The 20,290-nt window shown below is 48.1% G+C and overlaps 6 protein-coding genes across 6 annotated transcripts; 3 read left to right on the top strand and 3 right to left on the bottom strand.

The window, feature by feature from the left end:
* Positions 1-193: 193 nt before the first annotated feature.
* On the top strand, positions 194-475 carry PGRI_031870 (uncharacterized protein; the record flags this gene model as incomplete). Its single annotated transcript, XM_040790900.1, has 1 exon — positions 194-475. The coding sequence occupies one exon, from the start codon at positions 194-196 to the stop codon at positions 473-475; it is 282 nt and encodes a 93-aa protein (XP_040647853.1).
* Positions 476-704: 229 nt separating this feature from the next.
* Positions 705-2,280, bottom strand: PGRI_031860 (putative MFS transporter; the record flags this gene model as incomplete). Its single annotated transcript, XM_040790899.1, has 2 exons — positions 705-871; positions 930-2,280. 2 exons carry the CDS (start codon positions 2,278-2,280, stop codon positions 705-707), a joined length of 1,518 nt encoding a protein of 505 aa, XP_040647852.1.
* A 1,937-nt stretch (positions 2,281-4,217) lies between these two features.
* Positions 4,218-6,360, bottom strand: PGRI_031850 (uncharacterized protein; the record flags this gene model as incomplete). The annotated part of the gene is made up of 4 exons (XM_040790898.1): positions 4,218-4,265; positions 4,324-4,688; positions 4,745-5,612; positions 5,674-6,360. The coding sequence occupies 4 exons, from the start codon at positions 6,358-6,360 to the stop codon at positions 4,218-4,220; spliced, it is 1,968 nt and encodes a 655-aa protein (XP_040647851.1).
* Positions 6,361-9,170: 2,810 nt separating this feature from the next.
* PGRI_031840 (translation initiation factor eIF2B subunit gamma) lies at positions 9,171-10,765 on the bottom strand (the record flags this gene model as incomplete). The annotated part of the gene is made up of 2 exons (XM_040790897.1): positions 9,171-10,624; positions 10,720-10,765. 2 exons carry the CDS (start codon positions 10,763-10,765, stop codon positions 9,171-9,173), a joined length of 1,500 nt encoding a protein of 499 aa, XP_040647850.1.
* Positions 10,766-11,316: 551 nt separating this feature from the next.
* On the top strand, positions 11,317-12,673 carry PGRI_031830 (uncharacterized protein; the record flags this gene model as incomplete). The annotated part of the gene is made up of 2 exons (XM_040790896.1): positions 11,317-11,997; positions 12,050-12,673. 2 exons carry the CDS (start codon positions 11,317-11,319, stop codon positions 12,671-12,673), a joined length of 1,305 nt encoding a protein of 434 aa, XP_040647849.1.
* Positions 12,674-13,404: 731 nt separating this feature from the next.
* On the top strand, positions 13,405-16,281 carry PGRI_031820 (uncharacterized protein; the record flags this gene model as incomplete). The annotated part of the gene is made up of 3 exons (XM_040790895.1): positions 13,405-13,753; positions 13,813-14,025; positions 14,075-16,281. 3 exons carry the CDS (start codon positions 13,405-13,407, stop codon positions 16,279-16,281), a joined length of 2,769 nt encoding a protein of 922 aa, XP_040647848.1.
* Positions 16,282-20,290: the final 4,009 nt, after the last annotated feature.

Genomic DNA, 20,290 nt, shown 5'->3' with positions numbered 1-20,290 from the left:
GCGCTGAGATCCAGCACCGAACCTCACGCCACTGCTCAGCACGAGAGTCTTGAGTTTCAAAGGTACGAAATCCCCTTTCTCCCATCTTTCTTCCTTAATCAGCCCTCTTTTGCGCCTCGTCTTCCCTTTCTTTTTTACCTCTCTTGGGCTAATTAGACCACTCTATAAGGTCATCACCTGATCCAACTCCAACATGAAACCCCTAACCTACCTCTCCCTCCTCCTCGGCATCTCTGCAACCACCGCCCTCGCCGCACTCGGCCCAGACGCAACCCCCGACGAGGTCGCCGCGGCGGAAGCTGAGTGCGGATCCCTGGGCGTGATGAGGATCGACCCAGCAGACCTACCAGAGGGCATTACGATGGATGATGTCCGCATGTGCGCCGACCACCCGCTCGGCCCCGGGGCGTACCCAGATCTGGGTCCTGGTGTTGTCAACAGGATCCGTCGGTTCTTGCCGAGTTGGGTATTTTAAGAGGACGGTCCAGGAGCTAGATCAAACCTTATAAATAGCCCAACATGCAAGCTTCTTCTACTCACGCGAATCATTTTGTGATATTTTCGATATCAACGTGTATCTCTCACAGATCCTAGTCCAGCAGACCTACTATAGCCAGATGTCCGTCGAAAATAAGAAAGTTATTATCATGGACCAAATCCGTTGATTATTCCTGCATGAAGCCAAATCCAAACTAATTCAATTCTTAAACTAAGAAGCGGAAACCACGACGACTTCCTTCGCCAGGGACAGCACCCTCGACCTCCTCGCCTCGATCGAGCTTCTTATTCAAACGTACGAGCATAAACCGTAGTACCGTTGCAGAGACAATGGCGATGAAAGCTGTTGCGCAGTTGACAGCCATGGCGGGAACTGTATGGTGATTAGTTCGGAATTCCAGAAACAAAACCATCGATAGAGAAACACGTACCAAATCTTGGAGCGTGGGAATTAGGATACATATAGCTAGCATAGATACTGCTGGCATTACTAACACAGTTAATAGCAGCCAGAGCAGCGGCACGCTTCGCAGCCGGACGAGGAAGGGTATTTGAGATCCACCCGAGGGCAACAACATAACCGGAGTAAAAAGATGGCACCATGAGCATCATCGCCACGTAGCGGGGGGCAGTAGCTGTAGTAGTAGCCGCAATGATGAATGCCACGACGGAAATATATAGCGGTGCGGTGATATGGAAGTACCGCTCTCCTGTACGGTCTGCATGCCATGCGTTGGCAAAGGCGCAGATAACGGCCAGACAGTAAGGTGGGGCTGTCAATAGAAGAGTCTCGATATTGCCGAATTGAAGTGTTTTGACGACTGTCGGGAAGAAGTTGGTGACTGAGGCGGAGGAGACAATACAAAGGATCATGAGCATCAGGACCCAGGTCTTAATGTCTGCGAATGCTAGTTTGGCTCCATGTAGGAAGGTCTGGTGCTCGCTATCGACCCAGTCGTCTTCACCAATGTCTTCTTCCAAACGCCACACGGCTAGTTGCTTCTCTTCCTCAGAAAGCCAGCTAGTGGTGCGAGGGAAATTGGGAAGAACGAAAACCGCGATAAAAGCAATCGCTATGGTGACAGCACCCTCGATGATGAATAACCATCGCCAGGCGCGCATTCCTAGCACGCTGTCCATGTTGCTAGTAATACCTGCTGCGATCAGACCCGAGAAAGCACCCGAGAGTAAGGATCCAGAGTACAGCGCTGCAGTGCGGAAGCCCAGCTCCTTGCGGGTGTACCAAACACTTAGGAAGTATAAACAGCCTGGGAAGTAGGCGGCCTCAACGAAACCTAGAAAGAAGCGGATGACCACGAGGCCGGCGTAGCTTTGAGCAGCCGCTGTAGCGGTGGAAATGACACCCCAGAGAACCATCGCCACCGGGAGGTAGATGGCTGGCTTGCCGAATTTGTTTAACATAAGGTTGGACGGGATCTGCATCAACAAATAACCGACGAATAATATGCTGACGCAGGTCGCGAACTGGTTGCCCACAAGACCTAGGTCTTCCTCAAGGCCTGCTAGTCGAGCAGAGGCGATATTGTTTCTATCGAGATAGTTGAGGATATACATGATGATTATCATGGGTAGTAGACGGATGTCAATTTTGCGGACGAGGGCTTTCTCGACTTTTGCGCGTTCTTCGGGTGTCAGACTGGCAACGTAGGCCGGTGCTTCTTTCTGAGCATTGGGTCTGTCAGAATTGGCGACTACCTCGACATTGTCGGTGCCAGGCTTGTCGATATCTCCCACTTGGATGTCTGAGTTTCTGGGAGACATGTTGGTCTGATTTCCCAGTATGAGAAAGGCAGGAACTATAGGAAGATGAAGGATAGAGATAAGTATAGTACACTAGCTCACTCAATATAGGAATATAAGTCAAAGTCGATAAGATAGAAGATACCAGAGGGAGCAAGGGGTATAAGAAGGGGGAGAAAGATAAGCATGGAGAGTAAGACTCGGCGGCAAGTCGGGATGTTCTTTCCTTCTACAAGGGTTGAGATATGTGGCGTGAGAGTAGTATGACAGGAGTATCCGGAACTTAGGCTGGAACTGTTATATATCCACCAAATATAATCCCCTCGCGGGGTGAAAAAGATGGGAAAATGTCAGACCCCGGATCCCGATCATTCGGTCACGGGCCTTTTGCGGGGATTCAAGTGACATTGACAGGATTGACAAGGGGATATGGTTACATAGAGAAAAGATCATCTCCCCGCGTGGGGGATGCTTCTCGTATTCAAGCTTATTTAAGGGCTAACCTAATATAGATGATAACCCGGTCACCGTGGGGGTGATAGTTCATTATATTGCGTTCTTTTCATTCCAGAGAAGAATATATAAGTGATTCTTGGGTTATTATATCAATATCATCACATTCATTCTCACCGAACACAGAATTCAGGCCTAGATCTGTCTATATTAGCTGAACGTCTAACTCTGATTCAGTACATTCTACGTTCTACGCATTTTAGTAGAAATATGCTGTTCCTCTTATAATATAACAAATCTTTAAGTCCCAAGATTCCTTATCCTAGATTCTGATCCCGAGTTTCTCGGTTTCCCGGTTCCTTTTCTTCAGGGATTGTTCATAGAAATGACATTCCGGCATGAGAGAATGTAGAGAAAAGGGTAGTGATAGGAAGAATGCTATCTCATTTAATGGTAGCCAAGACCAGGAATTTAACTACAGTCTATAGAGAATTACACTTCGATTTTAAACTTATTTAGAGTACACAGTATACTACAGTTGAAACCTGTTATGAAGTAGACTTGCTGGGTCAGGTGCTAACATATATTTCCACTTCTAGTAATTACTTTCGAGGGCTTGAGGTACTTCATGTCCTAAAAGCATGATATTTCGAGTGGTTGGATAACCTGACAGTTTAGAAACATATTCCGGAATGCCGAGGATCGAAATTATCGTCTAGTTCTTACTGGTAGATACTGATACTAGTACAACATACTACTACCAAGGTTATCTATGTGGCGGACAGTAACAGTAGGATAGCTAGGAACATAAATGGAATATGTGCAGCTGACGAGAACCGTCCATTAAACACAGTTACACAATACAGAGATACAAAAGACATATCAGAGATGGAACAAGGCTTAGACATTGGATTCGGAGCTTAGTGAGTGATAGATATGAAAAGGGCCTAGTGATGACCATGAGGAACGATGTGCTAAAAGGACAGGAGAATAAAGAGTGAAAATGGAAATAAAATGAAAGAAACAGTCCAGTAACCCACGCTCCCAATACTCAATGACAATGACTCAGATGCACACAATGCAGAAAAGACAGAACAGAACTGGAAAAAAAATTGACGGCAGAGAACAAGTGACTATGCACCGCCACACCGATTAGATGGTAGGAGGAACAATCATTAGATCAACGCCTAAGACAAGATCCTGATGAGAGGGGAACATCTTAGGATTTGGATGGACGCTATGCTAGAGACCACCGTTTTTGTGTTGGTGGAATATCCACCAGAAGTACCATTGTATTGGTCAAATCGCTCTGAAGAGGGTATACCAATCCATAGAATCAATTAAGATCCGGACAGCATAGCTTCTATTCACGCGATAAAATCATCAAACACCTTATTTCGCCGGAATTGATGCATGTCTAGACAAGAAGGCAGGCTCGGTGGATAGATCCCTGACCATGGCCAGGTTTAGCTCACCGAGCGATGCTAGAGACTCCCGCCCAAAACTTAAATGAAGTGTGTGTAGATCTTGGAATTCTCATGAACTTCCATTTCCTATATTGTTGTTAATAATGGCACAATGGAAAGAATAGAACAATGCAAGGCAACTCACCATCTTAAAGTTATTGATCTCCTCCCGGATCTGCTGAGCAAGCAGGGGGGTGAGACGGTTGCAAGTTGCAATTTCTCCACGTCGGTCATACTCGCCACTAGGCCAGGTTTCGTGGAACTGAATGCGAGGACTGAAGACAATATTCCTACCTACAGCGGAAGGGGTGATGGGTGCACTCTTCGCTTCAGAAGACGAGAACCGCCCTGCGCTCGACAGGAAGTAGTCCTCGCCGGCAATCTTCACCGGATCATTTTGGGCGGGAGACTTGGACGATTCATCGGGTGTAGGGGGAGCACTGGAATGCGGCGAGTCACCACCGGCAAATGCATATGCAGGCGAAGAGGTACCGAGGTCCGAGTGAGTTTCTAATAAGATCAGTCAGTATGCCAAAACGTCAAGTGTATTGTGTGGAGATACGCACTCTTCAAGATACCCTTCCGGACGGCCGCCAGAATCTCCGCCCGCTCTCGGTCTCCTCCCACGATGCTTTTACGCGACTGGGAATTTTCCGATGCGGCTCTTTCCCGAATGGAAACGGATCGTCTGACATCCGCATTGCCCTCGAACTTGGGGAAGACAGTACCCCCGCGGGGCAAATCTGCAGGGTCGGGGTTAACAGCGACATTCTCCCGTTCCGCCTCCACGTTCACCACAGTGATCTGTGGGGGTGAAACTTCGGGGCCCGCACCCTCCATGGAATTGATGCTCGCCACCGATTTGGGACGGAACATGCCAACCAATGAGCGAGTGGAGCGCTTCACACCCTTGCCCATCTTGCGAAGCATCATCGACGCCGATGAAGCGGTGGATGATACAGACAGGTTGTCGGTGGACCCGGTAAAGAAGTGGCCCTGATGGGAATAGATGCTTTCACCTAGTCCGCTCAGTTCCTGCTGCTCAGCAATGGCGGCCTGTTCTGGGCCCAGCTGTTCCCTCAGAGCTTCACGGCGCGCCTGTTCCGCAGCCAAAGCTTCCCGCTTGGCAGCATTGCTTTGTGCAGAAGTCTTCAGGAGCTCAGAGGCGCTGCCGAACGAGAAGGCCCGTCTCAAGCGCGACTTCCCGGGGCGCTTCGTTTCATTTTTCAAATCGGTGAGACGTTTCGCGGCGGGGGAATCCAGTGTAGGCGGTGTTGCCTTCTTCTGAGTTTCGGCTGGAGGATTGGTTTTAGGGGCTTCGGGTTGTGTCGATACCGGTTGGGATAATGGCGATGGCTTGCCAGTACGTTTTTCTTCTGGCTTGCCGGTCTTGCTAGTGACAGAGTTGGATTCTGGTGGCGTCCCTTCTCGTGCCTGTGAAATAGATACTGTTAGCTCTGCATTATTTTTATGAGTCAATGTAGAATGATCCTACCGAGGAGGCTGACGAGTGTGTCGAGTGAACGCTACCTACGCTGTCCCGCTGGGAGTGAGCGGAAGCAGGCCGTTGATTGGTATCGAATGTGATGAAGTCGTACGAGCCCGATTGAGATTGAGAAGTCGAGGTCGGGAAATCTAGTGACAGATTGGGGTACGCCGTAGCATCCATGTTGCCTAGGCTTCGTCGTCGATATCGCTCAGGTTGGACCCTTTCGAGATGAGATGAATCGTCCACACTTGAGACCCGGTTGTGAGCGTTCGTTCGAGCTGGCCGAGGGCCACCGAAATCATCGACAATCACGGTCGGAATCGGAGAAGCCGCAGGAGATGATGGAGCGGCAGCGGCTTCCGCTCGTTGAGGGGTACGACGGTACCGATTTGGGGAGGGTTTCGGGGAGGAAGTGTTGATAGAGGGGGAGGGAAGGTTGGCTGTAGACAAGGGACGGAGCGGCTGGTCGCTCCTGGGTTGTCGTGAGGGAAGTGCGCTGTCGTCCTTGGAAACATAGGAACGGGGTGAAGAGGAATTGGATACAGAACCAGCTGCAAGATGGGGGGATCGGGGGCTGGCACCGGTGTATGTCGGATTCACCGGCACTTGAGCTGTAGTAGGTGCGGAAAAGGTGCGATGTTCTGGTCGAAGATGTGGTGTCCAAGACTGCCGATTTTGGGTGGATTGACCCATGTTTGGGTTGTAGGCATAAGGAGCCACAACCGGGTGGCCCGCTCGATAACTCCCGGAATTACCAGTATTGAATGATGTCCAAGACATAGTCTGAATACGAGAGCCTTGATTCTGTGGAGAAGAGAAGGTGCCTGATGAGGATGAAGGACGCGTCTGAAGCACAGGTACCGTGCCACTCTGTTGCGGAATTGTTTGAACCAACGCAGCCATATTGTTCTCTCCAGCAAATTGTTCAAAAGGATAAGAATCACGAGTGTCCAGGGTCGTGATCTAAGGCAACTCGCAAAAAAAAATAATAATAGATAGAAAGCCCGAGTTGTGTTCGCGTCAAATAGGGATCCGAGGAACGAAAGGGGATGCTGTGACCAAGGAGCTGTCAGCTATCCATCACAAGTCAAATAAGACTCTCACGTTGTTCAATGTATGAAAGGTGGAGTTTGTAAGGAAAGGGGGCGTGCTTTGCTTTTTTTTTCCCTTTGCTGTGCACGTTGGGTGATAAGGGACCGCGTCAGCCAGGGGGTAACCATACCTGTTCTAAGTAACGTGGACATAGACTATAGTGGTACAACGATTAAAAAAAGTGACGCTCGATGCCAGAAGAAGGAAACTCGAAACCAGGCGAGTTGGAAGAAACGAAAGGAGGTTAAGGCAAAAAAAGGGAGATATCCCTAGGGATGATGAGACGTCTCTAGAATAGGAGAGCCATGTACAAGAAAAAAAAAAAAAACGAGAGAGAGTAAACCGAAAGAACCCCGTAACCTTCAAATGACAATGACACTATAATGTGCCTGTTCACTGAAGTGGGAAGAGAAAAAAGAAGGGAGAGGATGGAGGAAAGGAAAATAGGAGGGGGCGGAGAGATCACAGACACGGTAGACACGGGGTAGATTAGGTCCGCACTCCAAGAAATTGATGAAATTGGATGGAATTGGTGAAATTGATTCAAATTGAATCAAATTGGATTCAGATATCAAATAGTATGAAAAGTATGAAAAAGTATGAAAAAGTATGAAAATGAAATAGAGAAAAACTGTCAATTATGTTTATGCATCTCTTTGCATGATACAGGAGTACAACGTAATCTTTTCTCTACAACATACGTACTTAGGTACTATTATTTACTTACAAATCTACATAGCCTCTATTTAGTACATTCCTATAGAGAACTCTATATGTTATATTTCCTTTGGATATTTCCTTTCTTATCTACAACTACAACATACTTCAAGTTGTCCGAAGTAAAAGGGGGACCTCCAAATTTAGGTACCAATCATAGGGCTTCCCCTGATGCATCTTAAGACATTTCCATCCGAAGCCAGAATATTCCTCTAATACCAGCTCAAGGTTTTCTATACAAAAAAACAAGGTAAAAAGATTCTCGTAAGGTGTCTGAAACATCTTATAATCAGACCATATGAATCTTTCCAACTATGGTAAAAGTCCGAGCTGTTTCCATGGTAGTCCATTCAACCTAATCTCTATCCACATTTGGAATATCTACAACCTGGGAAGGTGTACGTATATCATTTTTCTACTGACTTCCTATATCCAAACATTTGGTCCTATCTTTACAGCTTATGCTTGCTATAGTAAAGATATTTAGAATGTCACATGGGTTATGGTTCAGCTTATTGACACAACGCCACTTTAGGGCTATTTTTTCCCCTGTTGACGGGATTACCATGTACGGAGTATAATGTGCTTATATGCAACCTTGGAACTTGATCCTTATCTTCATAAATTTCCGTATGTTGTACTCCGTATGTTGTACGTATAATTCGAAAGCTCCACGTCAAAACTGTCCCGCTTTCCCTCTCCACTTGCTGCAAACCACTCAATCCGTCGATCCACATTCCACAACACAACTTCCCGTGTGATCGGCAGGTGTTTCCGATATGCTCACTACATATTTCCAAATTTTTACTCCGTATGTTTATCAACTACAACATACACCTGTGGAGAATATGTGTACCTCCTTCTCCATACAGGTACCGAATTTTCCCGTCCTTGCAATTAGCGTGAATTTTTTTTAGATTGCATATGTTGTACTGAGGGGAAGGAGGCGCACCTGATACTGAAAACCTTCGATTAAGCATCCTGACACCCCCGTTTCATTTACCCCATGGCTCTGTGCACCGAAATCTAATCTCCCATCTCCTATTCAACGGGGAAATCCTCAATAATATGCACGGTGCTCTGTGGCTGATCAGGGGTAGCAATCCCGGTACAGGCTAAGGGGTGTCGCGAAACAAATGCGGAGAAGACAGGAATTCCACTTGTGGAGCTCAATATCCCTCTGATCATCACTCGAGTCGTTATTTTCTACTATGTTGTATGGAGTATTCCGTACTCTACTAGAGTATCCCGTATGTCTTTGTGGACTCACATCCAAATCCCGAGAATCCTATGGTCTGATGTTTTGGTGGATCAGTCCAGAGATAAAGATATTTGAAAGCTCATTCGTGCGGAGTATAGTTCATGCAATATGCGAATTACGAATATCTTGCCAAGTTAACATCCCCAAAAGGTCCCGTGCTTTGCACTTCCGTTGGTGCAAGTGCTAAGTTTTTAGTATGCATCCGGGGAAGCAGGTCGAACGCATTGACCAGTATAGTATTACATATTGTGTACCGTATTGATGAACTTCTTAGCCTATTTTGTTCAGATCCCTGAAATTGTGTCATTTACAATGCCTCATATGTCAGGCTTTCAACTTTCACTTGGGGTATAAAGTTCTATTTTATTTTGATATTGATCTTATGGATCTTCCAAGCTTATCCCCAGATATTTGAGGATAAATCTAGTTCCAATTAATAATCTTCGTCACCCGAAGCATCCATATCATCTTCATCGTCAATTCCCTCGAAGATCATGAACTTCTCGTTTTTGGCATCAGTTTCATCAGGAACAACGTTTCCGTCTTGAACCTCACAATCCTTCAGCACGGTTTCCCGGCCGATCTTACTGCGGCGTCCAACAATGGTACCGGTTAGTTGACAACGTTCGCCAACAACCGCACCATCCATAATCAAACAACGAGTCAATCGTGCACCGCTAGCGATATGGCAATTAGCACCGATGACGGTCTCCTTGATCACACACTTCTCCTCAACCGTCGAGTTATTGTCCACTAGGCAGTCGTTCCGTGTCACAGTACAACGCTGCGCGATGCTAGCTGTATTTGCCACTTTAGAGGCGTGTGCGAATGCCGACGAAGCAACTCGGCCAACCTCTTCGATGGACTCTAGCTTAGCAAGACGGAGGGAGGTAGAGAGAAGAACGGCGGATGAATCGACCCGTCTAACGAATGGCGCTGTGCCCTTTTGGACGTAAGCCAACATCGGTGGTAGACTTGACTTGGGACCCTTGGCAGTTTGCGAGGTGGGAGCCTTGACACGAGACGCGAATTGAGGGTCTGATGCGGCTGTGCTAAATTTGGCTGCCGTAGATTTGGTAGTGCTCATGTTCTGAAGATCAATCTCCTCCTCCAGGGATTCACCATCGAGGGATTCGCCGTCGTGGCTTTCACTCTCACCTAGAGTGAGGCCGTGGCTCTGGCGACGGCTTTTCTGCTGGAAAATTTCGTTGATCTTCAGCTTGTCGCTGAGGCCCTGCTGCCATTCCGATTTGGCCCACCATCCAACCAAGTCTTCACCAACTGATTGGAATTGCTCATTCAAACGAGCCATGTCCTTGACCCAGTAAGGTAGGACGTAGATATGCGCATCACGGTATGTCGTCAACAACTTCACTTGCGCATGCGTATCCACCAGGGAGTGGCGCACAAGGAAGCCCTTGTCATTTTCCAACTTCTCTTTCAATGTGGCCATGGGCATAGAAAGGACTAGCTTGGAGAGCGAGGAACGAAGTGCGCCATGAGAGACGGTAGGAGCTTCGCTTTGCTCAAGTGGTGCAACTGCCAAAAAGTCCGTAGCCTCGCCCTTGACACTCTCCTCCCGACCCTGTGTCTGATAGTACATGCTGAGTCCATTCCGACGATTTTTCTCGCCGCCAGACACCATCCATGCTTCAAGCAGAGATTCGCCGGGTATTTCGCAAACTAGATCACAGGGCAAGAGAAGGAAGTCGGACTTGATGCAAGTCTGCACCTCCGGCAGACGGAGAAGCTCTGCTGTGCCAGTCGTCATCTCGAGTTCCGCCGGTGCGATGACTGAGGGCGAAGGAAGTGAAGTAAGATGTGGGTTCTGTCGTAGAGCGGCCTGGAGGGGAGCGAGCGAAGAGGGAGGAGTGACCAAAGTGACATCTAGAATAGTTAATCTTCCATCCGATGATTCGCGATAGAGCACATGGCGTCATGGCATGCCCCGCATGCTATTCCGACGGTGGGAATGCGCTTACCAGTAATGCCCATCCTTTTCGACCAGTCCAAGGCGTACCAGAGCATTGGACGGTTGGCCACGGGAATAAGGCATTTTGGGTATTCCTCGGGGTTTGAAGTGAATGTGTTGAGTGATACACCAGGGCCACACTTGCTTGCTTGTTAGCTTTTATTTCAGACATATATCGATGTTGGTTCCTCACAAGAATTAGGGCCTGCAGGCCCGTCGGGGGCACCGGTACTGAGTGAGGCATAATCTGAACTAACAATGCGCTTGCGAGTTCTCCCACCTAGTCATATATTTCTCTAAAACCGATAAGCCCTGCTTCGGAGGAGTCAGAAAAACCACTTACATAATCACGGAAGCAGATGGCACGTGATACCGACCCGCCTCCAGATTTAGCAAGACGCAAACAGGACAAACACAAGTAAACACCCGCGGTAATCACCAGCCACATGTTTCTGGTATCCGAGGAGAGACGTCTGCCTCCTTTCCCTCGTTCCCCTTTTCCCAACCTCTTATTTTGCAAATCGGCGTGTGGGATGCAACCTGCGAGTCATTGCGACCGCGATTAATAGCCGTTAAATGTGCCTCTAATTGAATACCCGCGATCGCAATGTCTTTCCCTCAAGACCCTCGGCGCCGTCGCGGCGGAGCCGGTACTGGCTTCAGCTCAACCGGTGGGCGAACCGCCATTGGATACTGGCTCCCCTTGGCCTTAACTGCTGGAATTGCAACTATCAGCATTGCAGCTTGGATTTGGAGTGAACGAAATGACGACGAAGACGAAGACGACCGCCCCCACGGAGATGGCCGCCCTTACCCGCCTCCTGTTGGACCTGGGAGTGACTATCCTCCACCTTCCTATGCTACCGGAGATTATGCCCGAAGCACAGGAGCGGAAGTCCTGCCTGCAGATGCTTCTTATGATCATGGTATGGTGGCTCGCATGCAAGGTGCCTTGCGCCGCACGCCGAGCCCTCAACAGATCTTCGATGGCGCCAGCAAAAGGGTTGTGGCTGGCGTCACTGCTGCAGGGGCCTTTGTCGGTGGCGCTCTCACCTCAATTCGGGAGGATAACAAAGGCGAGGGCGACTACGAGGACCACTCTAGATGGTCGGAGGAGGCTCAAACTAGAGCCCACGAGAGAAGCCAACAACCCGCTGTTGCGCCGACTATGAGTGATGGATTGCCGAGTCGTCCAGCAAAGACCGTCAACACTAACAAGAAGACCGTTGTAATTGTTGTTTCCTCGGTTTCATCAGCTGACTCGGACGAATTCTCTTCTGAACACGCGGTAAGAACTGCTCGCCCCTGATACACATTGTAGGCTTTTCTGACAATCGCAGTCGATTCTATCCCATCTCCCTGAACATGTCGATGTGGAAAACTCAAAGATCTTTGTGCTGATCTATGCTCCGGATTTGAAACACGCCATCAGAAAGGGTGGCTCACCTCCCACCACACCCTCTATGGCATCGTCTTATTCGAACATTGGCACCGAAGAAGGAGCTTCTGTCGGAGAATTAGCCTCTGGAGTCTTGACCCCGGTCGAGCCCCGCCAGGACGATGAACTGGAGGGCACGTCTCCCTTCTTCAAAACGTTATACACACAGGCACAAGCGCTTGTTGAGAAGGACAGCATGATCATGCCTTTCAGCACGCCCGGTGGCTATGTGCACCTCGCTCGCCACCTATTCCCAGACCTTGTCTATGTCCAAGAGTCCCTGACTGGAGATGTAGGTGAACCCGTCTCTCAGCTCACTCGTTGGATTCGCCAGGTTATCGTCGTGGTCGGAGACGAGGGTGGCCGTGGTGGGCTCATCGACAGTGATGACGAGTCAGCCCTTGGCGAAAAGGGAGAGAAGTGGTGGCAAAAGGAGGGTGTCACAGGTCTCGGCAAGAGCGTTGATGTGGTTGACGTTGTTCGAGTTGGAGATGACTGGCGACGACGAGTGCGTGGTCTGGACTAGGTCATCAGATCACGTTGTGGCCCCATGATTTTGATGTTGATATTTGTTTGTTTGTCTATACCTGTGTTTTTAAACCCCCTTATGACTGATTGACCTTATTCCCCTGTTTTTCCAATTTTCTTGCTTTGGCTTAATATGATTCAACTTTCATCTTTGACAGAATAATGGATGCTTCTTTTGCCCTAAAGTTGCAACTATCTACAGCATTATTAACTCTCAGAATTAGCTCACTTAGCTCTGACATGTATGAAGTTATGGGCATTACCTATATTATCTAGACAGTAGTATATAAAAGCTATTCAAGCATTGATTCACCTATGTATCAAAGAGTCTCGTATCTTGTTGCTGCATCGATTAAAACTAGTCCTAATAAGGAAGGGGTCATGTGACCAACTTCACGTTGACCCACGGCTTGGCATCATCAGTTGACCTACCTCTGCAAGACCTACCCAGCGGCTTTACCGATTCACCCCTTCCCAGCAGCATTATTGGACGGGTGCTTTCTTTCTTTCATTCTTTTAATCCCACTCGGTCAATACACGCCGATTTTTTGCATTGATTCCAGCTGTGCTGGGGACCGGTGCCGCCCTGCCTATCCCCACATGTCTCGCGCATCGGCCATCTCATTCATTTCCCGAGCACGGCTTTCATTCAACATCATCAAACAGACATTCCGATAAGTCGCATTCTTACCTCACTGGTCACGCGGAGGTTGCGCAACCGGCGCAGACATGATGGCGACCGCAATATCCAAGCCGGCCTCTCATTCCCAGAAGATGAAGCGGCCGCCCCCGCCTTTCGGCCAGGCCGCGGTCAACGGAGTCAAGGGCCAGCACCTCTCGTCTTCGCCCACCTCCGCCGCAAAACGTTTGCCCACGGGCGCCCCCATCAACGCAAGTTCCAATTTCACAAACGGCGTGGCCCATGTGGCGAGTTCCACGACTAAAGGCCCCCTTAATCGGACTAGGAATCAGTCGCAAAGGCCCATGGATCAGCCCTCACGCTCTGGCCGGCCAGTAACCAGAACCGCCGTTGCAGATAACACACACCGAGTTGGGAAAAGGGCACCAGAACCATATGGTAATGAGTTCCGTAACAGTCGCAATGTCAATGCGCGATCACTGACTTTCTTGACATAGTGAAAACTACATCCTACATCCTTAAGAAATATTCGAAAAGCCCCCCATCCCTAATTGTGCATTTACATCCTACACATTTCCGATTTGAGCAGCAAGACGGTAGCTTCCCTTACAACTCCGAGATGAAGGTTATCATCGAGCACATTCGCGCTGGGACTGTTCCACATGATCTGATTGAGGAACTTCTGCGAGGTGGTGTGCAGTTCTATGAAGGTACGTATCAGCTTTAACAGCTAGTCTAATTACCTACTAACATTGTTAGGTTGCCTCATCGTCCGTGTCATCGATCACAAATCTGCTTCCGCGCAAGCAAGAAAAGTTTCCACAACCTCATCCAACGAGAACAACACACCGTTCTCCCTACACAATTACAACGAACACATTACTCCGTCCGCTTTTGTTCCATACCCAAAACAAAACCAGCTCACCTCGGCCACCCAAGGCACCAAGGCCGATGGGGCCTCGGCTGCTAGTCAGCAGACAGATGGTTCGGCCATTGGTGAGCAGGTGGACGGCAAAAGCAGCAACACAGGTCAGAAAAATTCCCCTGTGAAGCCTCGCGTATTCACTACAGTACTCCATCCCACTGCCCGCACTTTGCAGGCAGAGTTGACACTGCTGGTCACCACCCCTGATCCGAGAGCCAACAAAACACCACCAGCTCAATCAAGCTCCTCTGGTTCTTCAGCCACCCCTGGAAGCAGTCATCCAGACCGCGGGCACGTCGCAAAGAGACAGAAAATGCTGGTTGAGCCTGAAGATCTTTTGGAATTCGAATCTAAAATGACACAGGCATTGGCGCCTCCTCTCTTCTTGGAACCTGTGCATAGTTTCGAGGCTGCCCAAGAGTTGCTTAGGCACCTGGCAAGCCCACTGCATTGCGACCCGCCACCCTTGCCCAAGCGCCGAAAGAGAACCGTTGCCGAACTTGCTGCTGACGAAGCCTTGGCGGCCGAAGAGGAGAGATTTATGCTTATCATGGACGAACGTCTGGAGCCCACGGCTTCTGGTCCGGGTGGTGCTGCGAAGGCTGCTGCCGTGGATGATGCGGGTGGTGTGGCGCCATTTGAACCCCGATTCTCCCGCTTCAAGACACTTGAAACGATTCGCATGCAACATGAGGAGAAGGCTAAACGTGAACATGAAATGAAGCTCAAGCAGGAGTTGGCCAAGAGACAACAGCAGGAGCAAGAGAGAGAGCGGCGTCGTGCAATTGAGCAGCGACAGGCCGAGGAACACGCGAAAGAGGAATCTCGAAGACAACAACTTGCCGCGCAGCAAGCGCAGGCTCAACTCGCTGCACAACAGCAGAATCGTCATATTATGGCTCAGCCGAATGGCGTCAGCCAAGGCCAGCAGTCTTCGCCTGTTGTACGTAACCAGACCCCACATACCACTTCATCACCACTGGTTGGTAACATTATGCCGCAGGCGGTTCCGATGACAATGACCGCATCTGGATCCGGCAGTCCGCCCCGACCTCCCTCTGCTTTGCAGCATGCTCATCCGAATGTTATGAGCCACCCGATGGCACCTTCCAGAAGTCAACAAGGACCAAGCCGACATGGTACTCCACAGATGACTCAGGGCACACCGGCTATGTCGCATGCCACGCCAATCATGCGTAATGTCACGCCTACTCAGCGGATGGGTCATGGCAGTCCAACCCACTCGATGGGCCAGACTCCGGTGATGAATCAGGGCATGGCACCTACGCCGCAAATGAATGGGGGCATGCCTTTCACACCACAACAGCAGATGATGTTACAACAACACCGACAGCAAGCGCTTCTTCAAGCGCAACAACAAGGACATATGCAGCACAATCAGTTCACGCCGCAGCAGCTAGCCCAACTACAAGCTAATGCCCACGCTCAACAAAATATACAATCTCATCAACACCAAATGCTACAGCAGCAGCAGCAGCAACAACAAAACCATCAGGGTGTTCCCAAACTTAGTCAACAAGGCCAGCAAGCATACCAGGCTCAGCTCATGCGTGCTCAGTATGCGCAAATGCAAATAGTCAAGCAGCAACAGCAAGGGCAGCACCCACCGATGCAGGGCCAGCAAGGCCAGCCACATCAAGGCAATCCGCAGTTAACACCCCAACAGCAGCAAATGCTGTTGGCAGCTACACAGGCGAATGGTGGCCAAATGGGTCAAAATGGACAGCCCATGAACCAGGCACAAAGATACACCCAGCTCTACCAACAACGACTGCTTCGCATGCGGCATGATATGTCAGCACGGTACATGTCTCAGTACGGCCCGCCAAACCAGTACCCTTCCAATATTGCGCAACAGTATGGCCCTGGTCTGGAAAAGACAGCCAAAGCGTGGGTCTCCGAGGTTATGCGACGTGAGCGGGATGGCGGACAGCAACAGCAGCAACAGCGGGCTGCGTTGCAAGCCCAGCAAATGCAAGCGCAGGGCTCGATGCACAGTATGGGTGGCCTGAACAACTGAGGGTAGTTTGTCCGCTAGCACTGATGTAAAGTGGCTACATACGAGATTGATGATACCCTGCGAGGACGGAAGCTATTCCACATTTACAATTTCACCAGTGTAAATCTGGCCCCAGGTGGATTTATTATGAGCATCTACTCAATGGCAGTGGGACATTGGTTAGCAACTCTTACTGTCACTGGCTTTGGCTTTTTCCTCGTTCTTTTTTTTCTTTTTTTGTTATTTTTTTTCTGAAATCCCGGGATTTTGTACAGGGACTAGGCATCGTGGAGATTGGGGAGGACGGCGTTATTTTGCCACGGGGGGTTTCTTTCTTCTTTCTGCTTTTCTTTTTTTTTTTTTTTTTCGATTGTACTATTTGGGCGCGGTGGGAACCCTGGGATTTATCAGACTCGATACCATTCTGTACAGGAGTTATTTGATATCAGTGTGGTTGGATTGAAAGCATTGTGGAAATACCTCGAATTTGATAACACAAAATGCAAAAACTGGATTCTGTTATTCTAGACTGTAGGCTCTTGTATATTTGGAGAGTCTGTACTAGATCTTACATATTCACTCGTAGACCTTTGACGGATTCTAGCAATGGTCTAAGCACATCCAAACCACATGTCGAGCATCATAATATCAAAGAGTTCATCGCAAATTCGTAAAGTATCAAGACGGTGTACAATCAAAAGGGATAAATCTCATTCCATAAATATAATTAAGTCTACGAATACGGGATGTTCCAGATCTTCAATGGATGTTTGACACCTCGGGCGAACCGTAGGACAAAAATCTAGTACTCACTGGCGAGGGAAATAGTTAAATCTCCATTTCGATATAAGCACTTCTTCGGCGCGACCGCGGCCATGAAAGGGCCGGATCGCAATTTGACATCCGTGCTATCAGCTGCAAAGCTGTATGAGGAAAAAGGGAAAGGGAAACATGGTAATGTAAGTATTCAATTGGATAAGGTATCAAGCTATTAAAAGGGGGATATCAAAAGACACCGTCAGTATGTATCAAAAGAAGACCGGTGGCCATCGTGTCCTGAGACTGTATTCTCTGGTCAATCATTACTCAGACTGTTGAGCTTGATATTTTGAAACATTCATGGAGAAGTTCATGTCAATAGAAATGGTGATCATCATAGTAAGGAGAGACCAGAGTTGTCTCGCAAGATGGAGAGGGTGTATAGATGTAAGGTTGAAGTCAATTATCAAAGGAAGACATTAATCCCTTGAGCAATGTGTTTTCAAAGCCTGCTGGTGTGTCGTTGAGTGGTAGACAAAAGATGTCTGATTTAATATGAAAGAGCTACGGAAAATTGATGCGCTGAGTTTTTATATCGTGTGATTACATAATGATGTGTCAGCACTGCCCAGACCTGGTCCACCTGGGCACGGCGGGTGGGTGACTAATCTAGTTCCCGATCGGGAAAGGTATCAACAATCGAGCACACATTTGAAGGATTGCTTCATGTAGGATTTCGGTCTATAAATTCTGCAAGTGATATTGCGTGATAAGGCGAACTAGTAGATATAGTTAGTTGCAATAAAGGAAGGTCGCGGCCCAGGTCTAGACTTTAACCTACCGGACCGTTGTTGGTCGGATGACTCCCGGCCTGCAAAGTCCATTCAAAGAATGGCAAGGCCACCATTAATATGTATGGTAAAGGTAGGCGAGATAAAACGATTTGATCAAACAGGATTAAAGCAAGGCGGGGGGATCAGGCACCAATGAAAATATATCGGCTACTAAGACAGCCCCAATTCAAAACCCGAAGCTAGGGATGAAGATCGGCGTACATCACCCGAGGACCAGGTAAGCCGAACGAATAAAAGCAGCTAGAGATCTTACTTTTACAGAGTAATATGGGGTAAAATTGGGGTTACATCGCATCATCGCATAATCACATACAAAACAAAGCATCGCCCTGGTAATAATTTATACTTAAACACCGCAATCTGGGAATCTGGAACCAACTTCATTGACGCTCTAATATCACATTCCAATGCATGTACGGAGTAGCTTCGGCACAACGGTGTAGTGTGTAGTGTAGATCTGTATAGCGTGTATGCGAAGCCAATCGAAAAGGGTTCCTCGCATATAAGCGCCAAGCTAGATTGACATTGCATTAACATAGGTACGATTTACTCGGATGGAAAAGTTGTACTTATGTCGAGGTATGCTCTAAACCCAGTCTAATGGCTCACCCACTTCCTCTCCATCATTCCCACGCGCACAGACATACCGATGCGGTGTGTTGATGGTAGTCATCCAAGTGGTCGGGAGGATTTCTCCCCGGAATGTGAGAACAGGTACATTAATAGGTATAAAAAAAAGGGAAGAGAGTTTGTGATTGCTGCAGTGAGATCTCTGAGTAGTAAATCTAATACGAAGCAGAAACAGTTCACCGATTATTTGCACAATCTAGAAAAACGAATACGTACGAGGAAAGCAAAAAACAGCTTGCACATGACCCAATGACCTATTAGGGTTGTGGATCTCCAGGCATTATCCCCATAGGTAGTACTGTGCATAACAAAAGATAAAAATCAAGGAATGGAAACCAATAGAGTGAAAATGGCGCTTGGATATCATTCCCGCATATCACACCATTGGGAAGCCTGGGGTCTCATTCCCAATTTGTACGGCGTGGCATATACATAGCGCGGTGTAACAGTATAAGTACATGCAGGGCATGGGCGTCGGGCTAATTTAACGTCGTGCCTAATAATCACCTCACCGCACAACCAAACATCGGTGTAGCAGTGGACTTGGGTATTTGGAATGAGGATTTGGAATCTAGAATCAAGGTTTTGGAGGGCTGGGGAATACAGTTTTGAATTAGTGGGATAGTATATCGGAAAATAAGTGAGGTCAGTATGGATGTGCTAGAAAGTAAATAATGTATATGCCGGTAGTGGATGTGCAAGACAAAAAAAGGGCTACCAAGACCCTGCGTTGGAGTTTGAAGAACGGGAAAGTATTCCATGCACGACGATCATTAGAAAAAGCAAATATAGGCTTCATCTTTCCGGAGGATGAGGGATGTTTGTCATAGGATGTCACTGTTGAGTAAAGCCCTAATGCCCGCAGACTTGGGAATGAGGAATGGACGCATGAATACCAGAGTCCAGGCACGTAGGAACGCGGCTCTGGATCGTGGGATCCTTGGTCATGCAGTATAATGTAGCATGGATTCTCTTTGCTTTTTCGCATTCCCTTTTTACTTTTTTTGCTATGCTATACTTAGAACTATGGGATTTTTCTAAGGTTTAGGGTTTCACAGAGAACGGGTGAGTTGGGTTCCACATGGCCATCTGATACGTGCTATGTTGATGTCGAAAGTGGGGGAGTACTCGTCGTGGTTTGCAGTAGTGCGTACAGAGTATTCGGGACACTGTGTTCCACATAAATTATCATGTCCGTAGCCGCGGTGAAGATATGATGACATGGCGTTTCTGAAACTGGGTGTTAAGGCCCCGTTGGGAATGAAGAGTCCCGACGAGTAGCATGTACAGGTTTATCATGCTTATGGCTGCACCAGGCTCAATTTGTTCGATCCACTCGATTGAGCAGATAGATCGGTTTGGAGAGATCCAGGAACTAGGGATCTAGAGCCCCGAATCTTGTGATATGTAACATTTTGGGCGCATGTCTGAACTCCCAGGTCAGTAACCGAGAGGCGAAGTTGGATTCTAAAGCAGAAATTTAGCCGATCTTGAAGGATTCAAAGTACTTAATAAGAATGGTACTACTAGTATACAGGACCAACTGGGGCAATAGCAATGCAGTGCAACAATGTAGATCTCGATTTTTTCTGTATATTATACCGATGTGCGATAATGGGTGGTAGTACAAGCGAAAAAAAAATAAAAAATAAAAAAAAATAAAAAAAAATAAAACAACAACACGTTGTAGCAGATTGTACACGATCGCCAAACCCCTGAGGGTTGTCCTCCCAAATGATTATCCCCAGTTGGCGATCTCCCCAAAACCAGACAGGAAAAAACATATG

The sequence above is a fragment of the Penicillium griseofulvum genome, assembly GCF_001561935.1.
Source record: "Penicillium griseofulvum strain PG3 chromosome Unknown contig_80, whole genome shotgun sequence".
In the NCBI taxonomy this organism is placed as follows: domain Eukaryota; kingdom Fungi; phylum Ascomycota; class Eurotiomycetes; order Eurotiales; family Aspergillaceae; genus Penicillium; species Penicillium griseofulvum.
Note: the sequence above shows the minus strand (reverse complement) of the source record. Positions and strands in the feature narration are given on the sequence as shown.